Here is a 15704-nt window from a genome sequence, read left to right as displayed (position 1 = left end):
CCTGGTTGTACTTCATTTTTTATAACTGAAGACATTTTTATTACTTGCTTATTTATGTTTTTCCTGCCTTCATATTTTATTAACTGAAAAGCAATTTTCTGTTCTCTTTTAATAAAAAGCACAAAACTATCATTGTTTTTGTTTTTATTTACAAGTCAGTTGTGTAGGTTTTTACATACAAGGAATTTGAAACTAACCTGGAGTGTGAGATGGATCAGCGGTTTGGTGCAGCTTCTGCAGTGATGCAGGCGCTGCGCTGGACTGTCATGGTGAAGAGGGAGCTGAGCCAGAAGGCGAAGCTTTCGATTCACTGGTCCATCTACGTCCCAACCCTCACCTATGGTCATGAGCTCTGGGTAGTGACTGAAAGAATGAGACTGTGGACACAGGCAGCCGAAATGAGTTTCCTCTGTGGGGTGTCTGGGCTCAGCCTTAGAGATAGGGGGAGGAGTCAGACATCCAGAGGGAGCTCGGAGTAGAGCTGCTGCTCCTCCGCGTCAAAATGGGTCAGTTGAGGTGGTTCAACATCTGATCAGGATCCTCCTGGGCGCCTCCTGTTAGAGGTGTTTCAGGCACGTCCCACTGGTAGGAGGCCCCGGGGCAGACCCAGAACACACTGGAGGGATTACAGATCTCATCTGGCCTGGGAACACCTCGGGGTCCTCCAGGAGGAGCTGGAACGCTTTGCTGAAAAGAGGGACGTCTGGGGTGCTTTGCTTGGCCTGCTGGCCCCGGATAAGCGGATGACAATGAATGGATGAAAAACAAGTATTGCAACAGTCAGGAATCACAGAAATAAAAAAGAAATGTACAATTAAGAATATATGTAAACTTTATGTTGCCGCCCAGACTTTGGCTTCCTTAGCTTTCCTCCTTGTCCCGCAGTGTTTCCCCCTGATGCTGCCGGATACCATTAAACTATAACGGCAACCAGCTGTGTATCATGGCGACGTCAAAGGACGCCTTTTTTCCTCGGTTTCTGGCGCTGCAAGTCACTGCCCAAGCGCTGGATTTCAATGACTTCGGAGTGAGACCAGGCTCCCTCAATCATACACACTGGACCTTTAAAATCAAAAGAGCTGTGCAAAATTTAAAAACGAGAGAGAATGGAATGTTCAAAATATTGACTGCAGAATGTGCAATTGTTCACAATTCAAAAAATATGTGTGAAAATAACTCATACCAGTAACTATGACATCCCATAACCTAGCAGTGACTAAGAGAGATAAGAGTTAAACACTTATTATCAGCTGTAGAAACAGGAGTCATTCGACGGAGTCAGCAAGCTTCATAAATTATGACGAAATATTTGAAATGAGCAAATGGATTTGTTTTTACTGTTCAAGCACGGATCCTCTGTTGCTTCCTCTTCCTCCAGCTCGGCCCTTTCCTTTGACCTCATGTCCTCCTGCTTCCTCCCATTCTTTTACTCTCCACATGGAGAATGAAAAGGAAAGTTGCGACAAGACTTTGAGGTTTTTAAGTGTTTAAAAATGAACCAGCAGAGCCAAAGATAGAGACACTGTGCTGTTGGTGAAGCTGCAGGCGTGTGAGGTGAGTTCTTTGGCTTGATTCTGTTCTTGATTTCTCTCTTTATAAATAAACTGTGAGACTAACAACTGTTATATTGTTGCCGAAGTTAACCTCACAACCAGTGTTGTGGAAGCTAAGCTACCAGTTACTTCACACTGGACGAAGTTGAACTACAGCAAAGCTACCTGAGGGAGAGATATAGTTTGGTTCATTAAAGCTATGCAGAAAAATTACTTCAAACTACTTAGGCATACATAACCTCAAAAATAATAAAATAACCCACTATTCATGGGAAAGTGCAGGAACGAGCTTTAGTTAAAAATGTTTTTACTTATAAAGGTAACAATTTGCATTCATCTTCTCGAGGAGTTCCAACTCTGGCCTTTGAGAGTAAATCCTATGAGTCCTTTATAATCTGACAAACTCAGTAAGTTTAGTAAAACCAACATGATTTGCTTTCACCTCGGAACATTTAGTTAAGTTTATCAACTTCATATTTATCCAAAAGTTGTGTTGATATTTTGCAGTCAGTGCTCGGGCAGTGACTTGCAGCGTCAGAAACCAACGAAAAAAGGCGTCCTTTAACATCGGTACGATACATGGCCGGCTGCTGTTACAGTTCAACACTGCCCGGCAGCGTCAGGGGGAAACACGGCGGGACAAGGACAAAAGTTAAACCACCGAAAGTCCAACCGAGGCAGGCAGGACGGGTGGTGGATGGGTTCAACAAACACTGACTTTCATCCGACAGAGCGGCGTTTGCATCCCACAAGATTATAAAGCCAAACCCTGTTTTTTTTTCCCTAAACCTAACCACGTGTGCTTGTTGTTGAAGGAAAAAGAACGTCATTTGCGGTGTTGTACCATTGTAGTGTGTTTATTTTGAAAGAGACTGTATGTAAACGTTAAATTTCCTGTGAGAACGGAAGTGTATTTTGAAAGAAGAGAACTTGACACGGGTCCCAGAAAGTCAACAACCAACACACCCAGGGTACCTTGCACGATGTATGTGGACGTGGAAAGTCTGTGACCAAACGTCAATATGTGACGAGGTCGGAGTGAGAATGTGTTGGTCCCGTAACTATTGTTGTTATCTATTTTTGTTTGTCATTGTATATCAATGGTTTGTTGTTCTGATGAGACACAGAGAGACATGTCATCAGTGTGTGGGCTTACTGATGGGTTGGACGCGTGAAATTATATGATGACAATACAAAATACTAGATTTTAATTCTTGGTGTCACAGAGTCAACAAGGTGTTGGAAACATTCCTCAGAGATGTTGGTCCATATTGACATGATGACATCACACAGTTGATCCATGATGAGAATCTCCCGTTCCAGCACATCCCAAAGGTGCTCTATTGGACTGAGATCTGGTGACTGTGGAGGCCATTGGAGTACAGTGAACTCATTGTCATGTTTGAGATGATGTGAGCTTTGTGACATGGTGCGTTATCCTGCTGGAAGTAGCCATCAGAAGATGGGTACACTGTGGTCATAAAGGGATGGACACGCTCAGCAACAATACTCAGGTAGGCTGTGGTGTTTAAACCATGCTCAGTTGGTACTAAGAAAATCTCCCCCACACCATTACACCACCACCAGCAGCAGCAGCAGCCTGAAGCGTTGATACAAGGCAGGATGGATCCATGCTTCCATCTGAATGTGGTTTTTCCAATCTTCTATTGTCCAGTTTTGGTGAGAAAACCCGTGTGAATTGTAGCCTCAGTTTCCTGTTGTTAGCTGACAGGAGTGGCACCTGGTGTGGTCTTCTGCTGCTGTAGCCCATCTGCTTCAAGGTTGGACAAGGTGTTGTTGCTTCAGAGATGCTCTTCTGCACACCTTGGTTGGAACCAGTGGTTATTTGACTTCCTGTTGCCTTTCTATCATCTTGAACCGGTCTGGCCATTCTCCTCTGACCTCTGGCATCAACAAGGCATTTTGGCTCACTGGATATTTTCTCTTTTTGGGACCATCCTCTGTAAACCCTAGAGATGGTTGTGCTGAAAATCCCAGTAAATACTCAGACCAGCCCGTCTGGCACCAACAACCATGCCACGTTCAAAGTCACTTCAATCACCTTTCTTCATCATTCTGATGCTCCGTTTGAACTTCAGCAGCTCGTCTTCACCATGTCTACATGACTAAATGTTAATGAGCTGCTGACACCTGATTGGCTGATTAGATGTTTGCATTCAGGAGCAGTTGAACAGGTGTACCTAATAAAGTGGCCGGTGAGTGTAAAAGGACATTTAAAACAGTTTAAAACGTGGCTTAACTCATTCATAAAATCACAGAATTGTAAAACTATAAATCATAAAACCAAGTGAGATTCTAAAAGAGTTGCAGCAGCATGTCAGACCTGTGTGACGAAAGTCAGTTAAAGACTAAAGTGAACGATACCTTTTTAGTTTTCTTTTTAAAATATTTAGCGAGCTAGCTTCCCTGATATCTGTTGGTTGTGTGTTCAGTAGCTTTGGGGCATATTTGACAAAGGCTGCATCCCTGATAATCTCCCGGCTGTTGCTTTAATTTAAATGTACAGTCAAATATTTGACGGTGCAGCTGTGTGGGCTCGGCTCTCTGTCATCAGACATACAGGTAAATATCAAGATTCTCTGTCTGCTTTATTGTTAACAATTATGTATTTTTCTGCCATTATTACATTAAATAATGAGTCTGAGAAACTTGTTGTTTTCAGGAATAAATAAAAGGTGTAAAGTATTTTCAGTCAGCTGGGAGAGAGACCTGTGGAGGATTTAATATTTGGGGTTTTGCCTGCAGCTACAGCCTCACACAATAAGCTCTCTTGTTATTGACCTGAGAGAGAGAAAGGCATGCAGGGGCAGCTGATTAACACAGCAGAGTGTGGCAGAGTGTGTGTGTGTGTGTGTGTGTGTGTGTGTGTGTGTGTTGGAGTGTAATGAGGCAGGTTGAAGCTGTTACGTCAGCGTGGTCTCAGTCGACAGGAGGCAGACAAACTGGACGTGCAGCTCACTCTCTCTGCTGTTTGTTTCCTTCAGGTCGACTCAACATGGCTGAAACACACAGAGTGACGGCGCAGGGCAGGAAGGTGAGTTCACACACACACGCACACACACACACACACCTGAGCAACAGGAAGCAGGTGAGGGAGATTACATAAACCAGCCCAGCAGAGGAGCCTCATCAGTACACGTCTAACCCTAACCCTACATCAGACTGACTTTTCTGATCTGCAGCTTTAAATCTCAGGTGACTGAAAACCTGTTCTGTTAGTTTGGACAGAAACCTGTTGTTGTCAAACTACCAGAAATGAAACACGGCAACTTCTGGTCAGAACTAACAAAATAAAAGCGGCATTAAAAATGTATTAACAAAGTAATGTAAAACAATTAAACATGCTGTATTCAGGAGACTCACTAGGGAAGCATTTACCTTTTTACAGTAATACTTTAAGCACCATGAAGACAGTATAAATACTTTACTTTCGTACAGTTTTGAGGTACTTGAACTTTACTTGAGTATTTCCATTTTATGTGACTGCATGTTTTACTCCTCTACATTTATGTGACAACTTAAGTTACAAGTTAATAATACAATAAATATATAATTAACTGATAATTCATGTGGATTAATTTACCCAACAGTGTAACAAATAATTTTAAAAAAAATGAGTTCCACCTTTACGAGCTGCAACATTAAAGTGATGAACACATGAATGCATCAATAATTTTAATCCTATAATATCAAACACGGTTGTGAAAGAGGCAGTTCTGCATATACTTTTACTTTTGGTGCCTTTTTCATACTTTTACATAAGATTTTGAATGCATGCAGGGTGTCGGTGGCTTAGTGGTAGAGCAGGCGCCCCATGTACAAGGCTGTTGCCGCAGCGGCCCGGGTTCAACTCCAGCCTGTGGCCCTTTGCTGCGTGTCACTCCCTCTCTCTCTCCCCCTTCACACTTGTCTGTCCTATCAATTAAAGGCAAAATGGCCCAAAAAATATCTTTAAAAAAAAATAATAATAAAAATTTGAATGAATGACGTTTAGCTGTAACAGAGTATTTCTACACTGTGGTGTTACTGAGTAGTTCTTCCACCACTGGAGGACACCAGGGTCATGTCCTTGTGTTTTGGGGTTTTCATTTCTTTGTATTTTGGGGTTTTATTGACTTGAGATGGCAGTCACAAATAAGTTATATATAATATGCCTGAATTTTTGATAATTATATAACTCAGTACTGCTAAATCTAAACGTTATTGGCAAAAAAATAAATAAATAAAATAAAATAATTAATTTTAAAAAAGAATTTGGTATTCGGTATGTAACAGGAATATAATATAATAACAGTGCTTTGAAACAGTATTACGACCCTCATGTAGAGGGATATTATTCACAGAAAATATAATTTAGTTTGACAGAAAATATATAAAGACATTTACACAGATTTTTTTTTTTTGTGTGACTACAAAAATATTTTTTAGAGATTTGGGACACCAAAGAAAGTGGGACTTTTTTTTTTTTTACCAAAAAAATAAAAAATAAAAATGTGATGAATATTTTTTTTGTCTTTTCAGCTGAATATTATTCATTTAAAAAAACTGAGGGTGTTTATTCTAGGTGGTTTATTCTGAATTTGCATTTCGCTACATCGAATAAAGGATCTTTCTTTTTCACCTTGGATTCAAACCCGATCTGTGAACCTTTTTAGCAACATGTTCAGAACAGATAGCTTTATTTTGAAGGTAAGACCTGAACTCATTCAACTTCCTGTTTTAGTCAGACGTGACGCAGCGTGTGTGCTGGTCACAGGACATGTGACGTCAAGCTGTGTGTCGCTTTGACTTCATTCAGTTAAATTAGTGTCAGCATCAGTGAATTAAATACAAAATACAATACAAAACTTTTATGTTATTTTTTTTTTTTTCAAATTTCATTGTATTTTAATTTAATTTCATTTTTATTTTATTTAATTCCTATTTAATTTTATTTGATTTGATTTTACCCAAAACTCTCTGAAAGGTACGAACTGTCTTCGTATCAGTTTATGTTACTTGATACTTTAACTTTTGACGTTTTTATAGACAGACATAATGCTAAATCAAAAAATGTATTCAACTGGGATGTTCTTTCTTCTGGAAAATATAAATAATAAAACTATGCTGAAAAATATGTAAATATGTAATGTACGTTTTAAGGAAGAAGCTGAAATACAGATACAAGCACTGTGCTTGAGTACAAAATTTGACATACTTATGATAACATTAATAATAATCATTATTTTATACAGCACCTTTGAAAAACACCTGTTACAAAGTGCTTCACACATGAGGACAAATAAAAGATAACCGAAAACAATCAAATATAAATTCACAGAGTTCACAAATAAAAGTGCACATAAAGAACAGATGACAACAGTTAAGAACTAATTAAGAAAAAGTCAGGAGAAAGCCAGACAGTAGAAGTGAGTTTTGAGAGATGACTTTAAAAGAGGGCAGTGAAAAATCTAACGGATGAGTGATTTCAAACAATCTAAATATCCTCAGTGATTCTGGAAATGCAGCACTGATCCAGTGAAGTTACATTCATGTTTTGTCCTTCAGAAATGGGCCATTCCACAGAGAAGTGCGACTCATGAGAATAAACCGAGTGTTCGTCCTCCTGACAACGATGCCGAGAGAAATCTGGTAACATTTTCCTCAAAATTACAATTTTATTTTCACAATGTTGCAGCGTGTTTCTCGAAATATTTTTCCCTCACATTGACCCAGAGACTTGATTGAGTTTTAATAATGGTAAACTGAATCAGTGACATTTAAATCTTCTTATAACTCTAAAAAACTAACTATTAATTTCAGCACACTGCTAATTTCATATATGTCTCATTTGATTATCTTTATTGTTTTATCTTGTGTTGTCAGCAGTTACTCTCTTATTTTGTATTACTCTAATTGCTGATTTGCCGTACCTCAGAGCAATCTACAGAGCAATTAGTTGCTTATCTTCAGTGATGGTATTTTATCTTTTTATTTTTTTGTTTGATGTATTTTCTTAAAATTGCTCATTTTATTTGCTTGAATTCTGCATGTTTTAAATCCGGGATCAACAATGTAAAGCACTTTGTGACTTTATTTTAAAAAGCACTCTATAAATAAGGTTTATTATAATATTATATATTACTAGTATTTCTGTTATTTAAATTAGATGATGTTAATGACTTTGTATTTTACAGCATTTATCATTTTTATTCCATCGATCAGTTTTTTAATTGCATGTTTTCATTATTCTTGTCTTTTATCTTTAATCAGTTCGACTCCAGAATAATTAATCACATTTCCTGTTCATCTTTTTGTCGTCATTAAATGTTTGTGTGTGTTCAGGCGGTTCCTTTCAGAGGTCACATCACAGGTGGGATGCGGCCAGGGAAGAAGGTTGTGGTGGTGGGTGTTGTGGACTCCTGTCCGGACAGGTAAAATATAACTTCCTCTCTCTTTTATTAATCCGTCCTCCTCCCATCAGTTTCACTGCACTGCTACTAACTGGATATTCATGGTCCCCTGGGAATGAATCATAATGGATATCTTCACGTGCCACCATCATGCTAACATTCACAACTCACCTACACTTTGGTTCATGAGGGATTTTGAAAACACATGACCAGATTTCAAATAAGGTGAACTAAAGGTGACTGGGACGTTTTTTTAATTTCCTCCCTCTCTAAGCTTTCTTGCTATTAGTTAGAGAAAAAGCACAACAAATACTAATTTTCGATAATACCGAAGATGCTACTGATCCATCTGAGGAGGAAATAAAGTTATATCATATTCAAAGAAGGTGTGACATAATCTTTTAAGTAAACTGACCCTAAATGACACAGATTATTTCATACTTTATATAATTTCAGAAGCACAATCAGCGTACACATGTTAACTTAACACATTACAACTACACATAATTACCTTGTGAGCTGGACTGAGGCAACAGCAACGGCTATGAATGTAGCATTTAGCTTAGCCTTTAGCATCTTAGCACGTTAGCGGCTAAACAGGTCTCTAATATCTGCCACAGGATACACATAGCTTCAGTTCACACATAATATCCTGACTAGTTTTTGCTCTGTATATCATGAAATAAAATGACATAACACCAAAATGTTAAACAAAGGAATTTTTCCCGGGCTAATGAGCTAACTCACCAGGATATCCACGTTAATATGAGACAACAAAACCTCCTTCACACGGTGACTCAGCACTCCGTCACTCTGCTGACTCATCTCAAACCCACTTCAATCTTCGTAAAGTTATCTTGCCTCTCCAGGTGTAACTACGCTTTTCCTAGACACCTGCCCGTTGCCATGGGGGCGGTTACACTTGGGAGGACGTTTTAGCGGGCAGCCATTTTAGGGAGTACCGGAAACTTGCTCACGATGCGTTCAAGGGAAAATCAAAATAACGTAAACTCTATAACTACTGAAAATAACCTGGGTTACAACATGAGCACATTTTTTACTGATCTTAGAGCAGGAGTACATCATGCTCATGTTTCCATCAAATGTTTGTACACTATATTAGCTTTGACAAGTTAATGACCTTATGATTAAAACGAGCTAAAGCTCATGTCTGCAAGTCAGTCCGCGACGCCATGGACCCCAGGGCCCCGCCCCTGCCTGCAGCCCAGCACACGATACACTGAACCCTGCTTTCCGTCCCTGCAGATGGTGGGCCCACAGGGCGAGGGCTCTGTGTTATTCTTCCGGGCGGAGCCTGACGGGGCCCCATGGCCTAAGACCTGCCCGCCAGACGCTCGTTGGGGTGTCTAGGCTCAGCCTTAGAGATAGGGTGAGGAGCTCGGACATCCAGAGGGAGCTCGGAGTAGAGCTGCTGCTCCTTAGCGTCGAGGGGAGTCAGTTGAGGTCAGCGTTGCCAGATAGGAAATGTAGAATTATCGTACCAGAGACTGACAATTATCGTATTTTGAGGGAAATTATCGTACACCCGTCATAACCAAAATAACAAGCCTAATGATGCGCTATGGGCAAATATAGTCACTCTAGTGTTTACTTTTTTGGTTTAATTTTGTCATAGAGAAACTGTATTCATGATACCAAACAAGAAAATTAACAGTAATCCTGCTTCACTTAGTCTCTTCACTTAGTCAATCGTGCTCGTTATTCTGAGACAAACATCACCTGTATCTCTCGCTAAGCAAAGCGCGATTGGCTGGAAACATGTCACATGGGACCAGATGCCTTCAGGGTTCACAAAAAATCTCTGGCATACTGATTACAACCACACATTCACGAAATGGTCAAATTATCGTACATTTGGCCTTTTTTGGGATTACTGTTCATACATCGTACAGAGGGCCAAATTATCGTACAAATGCGATAATTATTGTACACCTGCCAACGCTGGTTGAGGTGTTTCAGGCATCTGATCAGGATCCTCCTGTTAGAGGTGTTCCAGGCACGTACCACTGATAGGAGGCCCCGGGGCAGACCCAGAACATGCTGGAGGGATATCTCATCTGGCCTGGGAACGAAAGGAGCTGGAAAGCGTTGCTGGGGAGAGGGATGTCTGGGGTGCTTTGCTCGGCCTGCTGCCCCTGTGACCCGACTTTGGATAAGTGGGGAGGGAAAAAATATAAAAAATCTGACCAAAGGTGAGAAAATCAACAAAATGTAGTTATACAGTCCCATTGGACCGTATGTCCCCGTCACCCTTAATTCACCCCACACTCGTGTTTCCAAAAGGATGAACCATTTTGATTTTAATGACACAGTGGCATTTCCTCTAGTGCCACCCTCGAGACAAACATTACATTTCTGCCTCTTGAAGTTATGGGTGGGACCGTAGACTTCAATTAAACTTGTTGTTCCAAATGGCATTTTAACCATCAGGATATTTCAGGATATGGGCTATAATGGACGCAGACATTCAGCAGGACAAAGACAAAACAGAAGGGGGGCTGCAGAGTTCAGGAGGCGGAGGGGGAGATGTGAGGTAAAAAATACCGTATGGGGTGAATTTGGGTCAAAAATCACACTCCTTCTTCGAGTCAAATCTAAACACACAGAAATGAAACACATACCGATATCGGTCAGTGTTATGCTCCTGTTTAAAGCCTGGGGGATAATGGGAGTTACAATAAAATGAAACCCTGGTTAAAAGCAGCAGTACAAATGGAAGTATGCGCAACCTCCCCTCCCAACTTGTCACATATCACCACCTAGTCAGTGCCATTCATATCTACGTGTCATATGCGCAGTATCCTTCTGCGTTTGACGTTCCAGGACGGTGTGTCAGTTTACACTATGCAACACAACCTTGTGGTTAGGTTTAGAGATAAACATCATGGTTTGGTTCTACATTCACATGGGGATCGAACATCGGCCTCCTGGGTGAAAGTTCAGGGTGTGTTGGACCCACCCGCAGCTCCTTATATTATTTTGTTATCGGCAGCTTTTCTAAATGACGTGAGATGCCGTCCGGCCGCATTTTGAATTGACGCCTCTTGGTAGCATCTCATTCTACTGGGAAAGGTGGCTTTTGGCGTTGGTGTCGGACACCAAAGTCACTGACAAAAGCGGTTGACGACTTTGGAATGAGAACAGGCTGGTATGTGTATAGTCAAAATGTTAAGGTTTATTTCCAAAAAAAGAGACAGAAAAAGACATAAAAGCCAACAAAAAGTCTTCAGGAAACAACCACGAAGAGAGACAAAATAACTACAACAACAAAAGAGGCAAAACCACCATCTGTGTGTCCTGCTCATATGCAGCAGAGGCTTGTCTGTGCCCAGGGGCCCATTGACTCATAACCCACCCGTGGGTAGTTGGATTTTGCTGAGAAACCTCTGTTTGCTCTCTACTGTTAATGTGTCCCCTGAATCCTTTATATAAAGTCAGTTAAGTGTCCGATTTATAGCTTGTCTCTCCGTTAGGTTCTACATCGCCCTGACATGTGGTCGTGGAACATCCAGGGAGCCTCCGCCTGATGTGGCTCTGGAGCTGTGTGTTCGATTCAGGGACCGACAAGTCCTGCGCAGAGCCTGCGTGTCCGGATCCTGGGGAGACGTCGACAGAGCCGTGCCTTTCTTCCCCTTCATCAGAGACCAGCCGTTCAAGGTACCGATAAACTCTCAATCTGTGTCACTGAGATGTGGCAGCAGCCCCTCTGTGTGGAGTCTGCATGTTCTCCCTGCGTCAGCGTGGGTTTCCTCCAGGTGCTCCAGCTTCCTCCCACAGTCCAAAGACATGCAGGTTAATTGGTGACTCTAAATTGTCCGTAGGTGTGAATGTGAGCGTGAATGGTTGTCTGTCTCTATGTGTCAGCCCTGTGATAGTCTGGTGATCTGTCCAGGGTGAACCCTGCCTCTCACCCAGTGTCAGCTGGGACAGGCTCCAGCTCTAGCTCATACACGGAAAATTACAAATTTATTGACCATAACCAAATGTCAGGTACACCTAATCTTTGTTTGTACTGTGACACAGACTTATTCACCACCCAAAGGTGATGAGCATGACAGTCTGCAGAGCTGAAATCAAAAGAATAACAACCACTGGTTCCTTCCAAACGGCAAGTGGCTGAAAATGGAGCCAATGTGGAAGTGCCAAAAACTGCAGTTCCCCTAATGTCCACTAGAGGCTGGCTCCAAGAGTGAGCCAATCCCCATAGACTTCCATGTTAAAATGCCCAACTTTACAGCAGAAATAAGCATGTTTACAGTTTGGTCTCTATGGCTAATTTCCCCGTTCCTGACGACTGTACATCTAATTCACCCCTTTACATTTCATTAAGGCTTAAAGTAATGCATAATTACGGGTGGGCCACTTAGCTGTCTGCAAGGCGTCACCACAGTCTGTCTCGCTCCTCTGTAGCTCCACCCTCTCGTTCAAATACGTTCGAATTTGAGGCATCAAAACCACCATCCACAACCAGTGGGGTGACGTCACTGTGGCTACGTCCATTATTTTATACAGTCTGTGGTTCCTTTACCAAACTTTAAATTATTTTTTTCCAACACAAGGTTTTAAATTTTTAGAAAACAGACGGTCACATGACCATAGCTGTCATAAACTACCGTATTTTACCCCTCTTTCCCGCCGTCCTCCCATATTAGTATTTTCCCGTAAATCTCCCGTATTAAAATATAATTAAAAAAAACAAACATTCCTCTGCCTCTCCAAACTGAACTCTGTCACTAGCCTCATGAAAACTGCCACCTGCAGTAGCCTGGGTGGCAGTTGTCACGAGGTTAGCGTCGACAGCGGGTCTGGTTGACAAGTGGTTATTTTAGATTTCCTGTACACCTGTCTTAAAATGTAAGGTATACTGGAGCTCGGTTGGGGTGGTGGGATGGCTTGCGGCGGGCGCTGGAAAATTTCCCTTATTTTCAAATCCAAAACTTGACAGGTATGCACATGAACCTGTCGCATTTTGTTCTGGTACATAAAATGACACGTTTTAAAGCTGTAATGTGACCGTCATGTTGGCATTAGTGTAATATCTGACAGGGATGATTCATGTTTGAATCTGTTTCACTTTGTCACAAACATCCACTTGTGTCTCGCCTCTCCCCCCAGATTGAGATTCACTGTGAGCAAAGTCGGTTTCGCGTGTTCGTGGACGGACAGAAGCTGTTTGACTTTCACCACAGATTGACGTCACTCGGCGACATCGACACGTTATGGATCAAAGGAAGCATCACCATCACTAAACTGGCTTGAAATAAAGACTTCAGTGTTCAATACTCTGCACACGAGCCTCTTTTTGGAAGATGTGGATCTCAAACTGTTTGAGTCATCACTTTGTTGAGTACAAACCTCCTCGTCTGAACATGCTCTGTACTCACCCTTTATAGTGCCAAATGTTAAACATGAGGAGAAAGTGATGTAAATATGAGTAAGAAATATGTGTTTTAAGACCTACTGAAGGAAACTGTGTGGGAACTGTCATTTGTGACTGTGTAGGAATGTTCGCCAACCTCCCCAAAAAGTCTCAAGAACATTTATAATTTGTAATTGTGATGCTGTTTATTGTTTTGTTGTTGTTTGGTTTCTCTTTCTGTCACTAGAGGCACCATTTTTTTTATAACATTCAGCCCACAGGACACAACCACTGCAACTGTATATATTATATGTGTCTCCTACAAATAAAGGCATTGATTGGGATTAACTGAAGGCGACAGAGGCCATGGGTAAGATTGTTTTATTAATATATGTATATTTTTAATCATATTTTGTGATAATGAATAAACAAAGCAAAGGCCCATGTGATCTGTATGTGACGACTACCTCAAACCACACAGTGACGTCCTGCTGCCGTTCATATATAAAAGACTATGCACATAATTATCTTTATGAGAAATATATGATTCTGTTTGAACTATTTTTCTATTCAGTGTGTGCCTGTGAGTCTTTAACATCCAATGAAAACTGCTGTAATTTTTTATATTTTTCAAAATAAAGTGATTAATGACATTCAAAAATGTCACATTTCTCTGAAGTAACGGTAAAATAAAGTAGAAATGGTGTGGTCTGATGTGCATGTCTGCAACCAACCATTATTTTCCTAATTTTATTCATTATTATTTTATTATTTTATTATATTCATTAATATCATAATTTAGTTTATAAAATGTCAAAGTAGTGTATTTTTTCATCTCAGAGCTTTCATGAATTTGTGAGAGGAGGAAAAAATACTTACACTACGGATACAAGCAGCTAAAATGAGTTTCCTCTGTAGGGCGTCTGGGCTCAGCCTTAGAGATAGGGGGAGGAGCTCGGACATCTGGAGGGAGCTCGGAGTAGAGCCGCTGCTCCTTCTTTATATCCTGTTGTTTTATAGGATGTAATATCAAGCCTATTGTAGCCTATTATTGCATCTCTCCACTAGAAGTCCTAAAGGGCACTTCATCACATTTGCTCAACTATAAGGGCACCCTAGAGCTGTGGTTCCCAACTGGTGGGTTGTGGTCCAAAAATGGGTCGTGGGTCCATTCTGAGTGGACGTAAGTGACTTGTGAACACGCCGAGTTTGTAAAAAACACACTTTATGTTTTCTCTACTAGAACGACACATGACATGTTATACCCTAGACGGGCCCCATAGAGGGCACACTATCACGTTTTCCTCACTAGAAGAGCACTTTATCCATCTATTTTTAGACACTTATCCAGGGGCCTGCTCACAAAGGCCCCTGGATAAGTGCTGCAGGGGCAGCAGGCTGAGCAAAGCACCCCAGACGTCCCTCTCCTCAGCAGCGCTTTCCAGGTCCTCCTGGAGGACCCCAAGGTGTTCCCAGACCAGATGAGATATGTAATCCCTCCAGTGTGTTCTGGGTCTGGCCCGGGGCCTCCTACCAGTGGGACGTGCCCAAAACACCTCTAAAGGCCCCGACACACCAAGCAGACGGTCTGCCGTCGACCAAAGTCTGGCCGTCGGTGAGCGTCTGTTGCCCTAGTTTTTGCGGTGTGTCCCGCACTGTCGGCACTTTGGTTGGGTGTTTCCTCGCCCCTGTAGCGAGTGAATCTGCCTGTAGTGAAACCTGGGCTAACCAGTGCTTCCTCCTCAGGCTCCACTTCACTCAGCTGCCCCACAGACCCGCTGCTTCTTCCCACTTTAACCTGAATAACAAACCGGAGCTAGCTGGGAGCGGCTAGCGGAGCGTTAGTCGCAGCATGACCAGAGGGAAGCACAGCCAGTTAGTCTCCGCTAGTCTCTGAGCTAGCCCCGGCTCTCCCTTTGGATCCAACCGGAGCACCAAGCCCTGGTTTGTTATTCAGGTTAAAGTGGGAAGAAGCGGCTGGTTTATCGGGCAGCTGAGTGAAGTGGAGCCTGCGGAGGAAACACTGGTTAGCCCCGGTTTCACTACAGGCAGATTCAGTCGCTACAGGGGCGAGGAAATAAAACCTGAACCGCCAATCAGAGTGATCTCTCTCACCGACATGCTCTGCCGCTGATTCAACATGCTCAGTTGGCCAAAAAGCCACCGATGCCAAAGTGCTGACGGGGCGGACACACCACAAAAACTAGGCCGACAGACGCTCACCGACGGCCCGACTTTGGTCGACGGCCGACCGTCTGCTTGATGTGTCAGGGCCTTAAGAGCTCACATGACCCCTACGACTCTGCAAGGGTTCACACCCACACAGGGTTTATAACCTGCAACTTCATACCAGTCATT

General features: G+C 42.1%; 2 protein-coding genes across 5 annotated transcripts in view; both read left to right on the top strand.

The window, feature by feature from the left end:
- LOC125886369 (equilibrative nucleoside transporter 2-like) overlaps nucleotides 1-15704 on the top strand; it is a 162758-nt gene that overhangs the window by 12194 nt on the left and 134860 nt on the right. The window contains exon 14 of one of the 2 annotated variants that reach the window (XR_007449026.1): nucleotides 11743-11867. The exons of the other annotated variant lie outside the window; for it this stretch is intronic. The gene's annotated coding sequence lies outside the window, so the exon portion shown is untranslated. Of the gene's footprint in view, nucleotides 1-11742; nucleotides 11868-15704 lie in introns of those variants that run through there. 2 annotated transcript variants of the gene reach the window in all.
- LOC125886386 (galectin-related protein-like) lies at nucleotides 1430-14098 on the top strand. Of its 3 annotated transcripts, none has more exons than XM_049572572.1 (6): nucleotides 1430-1554; nucleotides 4559-4608; nucleotides 7122-7205; nucleotides 7899-7987; nucleotides 11461-11644; nucleotides 13103-14096. In XM_049572572.1, the coding sequence occupies exons 2-6, from the start codon at nucleotides 4570-4572 to the stop codon at nucleotides 13244-13246; spliced, it is 540 nt and encodes a 179-aa protein (XP_049428529.1). In that variant the 5' UTR covers nucleotides 1430-1554; nucleotides 4559-4569; the 3' UTR covers nucleotides 13247-14096. The 3 variants fall into 3 exon arrangements, with proteins under 3 accessions (XP_049428529.1, XP_049428530.1, XP_049428527.1); XM_049572573.1 differs by lacking the exon at nucleotides 1430-1554 and adding an exon at nucleotides 2610-3067 and having other exon boundaries at nucleotides 13103-14097; XM_049572570.1 differs by lacking the exon at nucleotides 1430-1554 and adding an exon at nucleotides 3542-4136 and having other exon boundaries at nucleotides 13103-14098.

Source organism: Epinephelus fuscoguttatus, linkage group LG3, assembly GCF_011397635.1.
Source record: "Epinephelus fuscoguttatus linkage group LG3, E.fuscoguttatus.final_Chr_v1".
Lineage (NCBI taxonomy): Eukaryota > Metazoa > Chordata > Actinopteri > Perciformes > Serranidae > Epinephelus > Epinephelus fuscoguttatus.
Note: the sequence above shows the minus strand (reverse complement) of the source record. Positions and strands in the feature narration are given on the sequence as shown.

Coding starts and splice junctions, on each gene's coding strand:
- LOC125886386 (XM_049572570.1), top strand. CDS start 4,073: ATGTACAGTCAAATATTTGACGGTGCAGCTGTGTGGGCTCGGCTCTCT. Junction 7,988..11,460: donor GTGGACTCCTGTCCGGACAG/GTAAAATATAAC, acceptor TCTCTCCGTTAG/GTTCTACATCGCCCTGACAT. Junction 11,645..13,102: donor TCAGAGACCAGCCGTTCAAG/GTACCGATAAAC, acceptor CTCTCCCCCCAG/ATTGAGATTCACTGTGAGCA.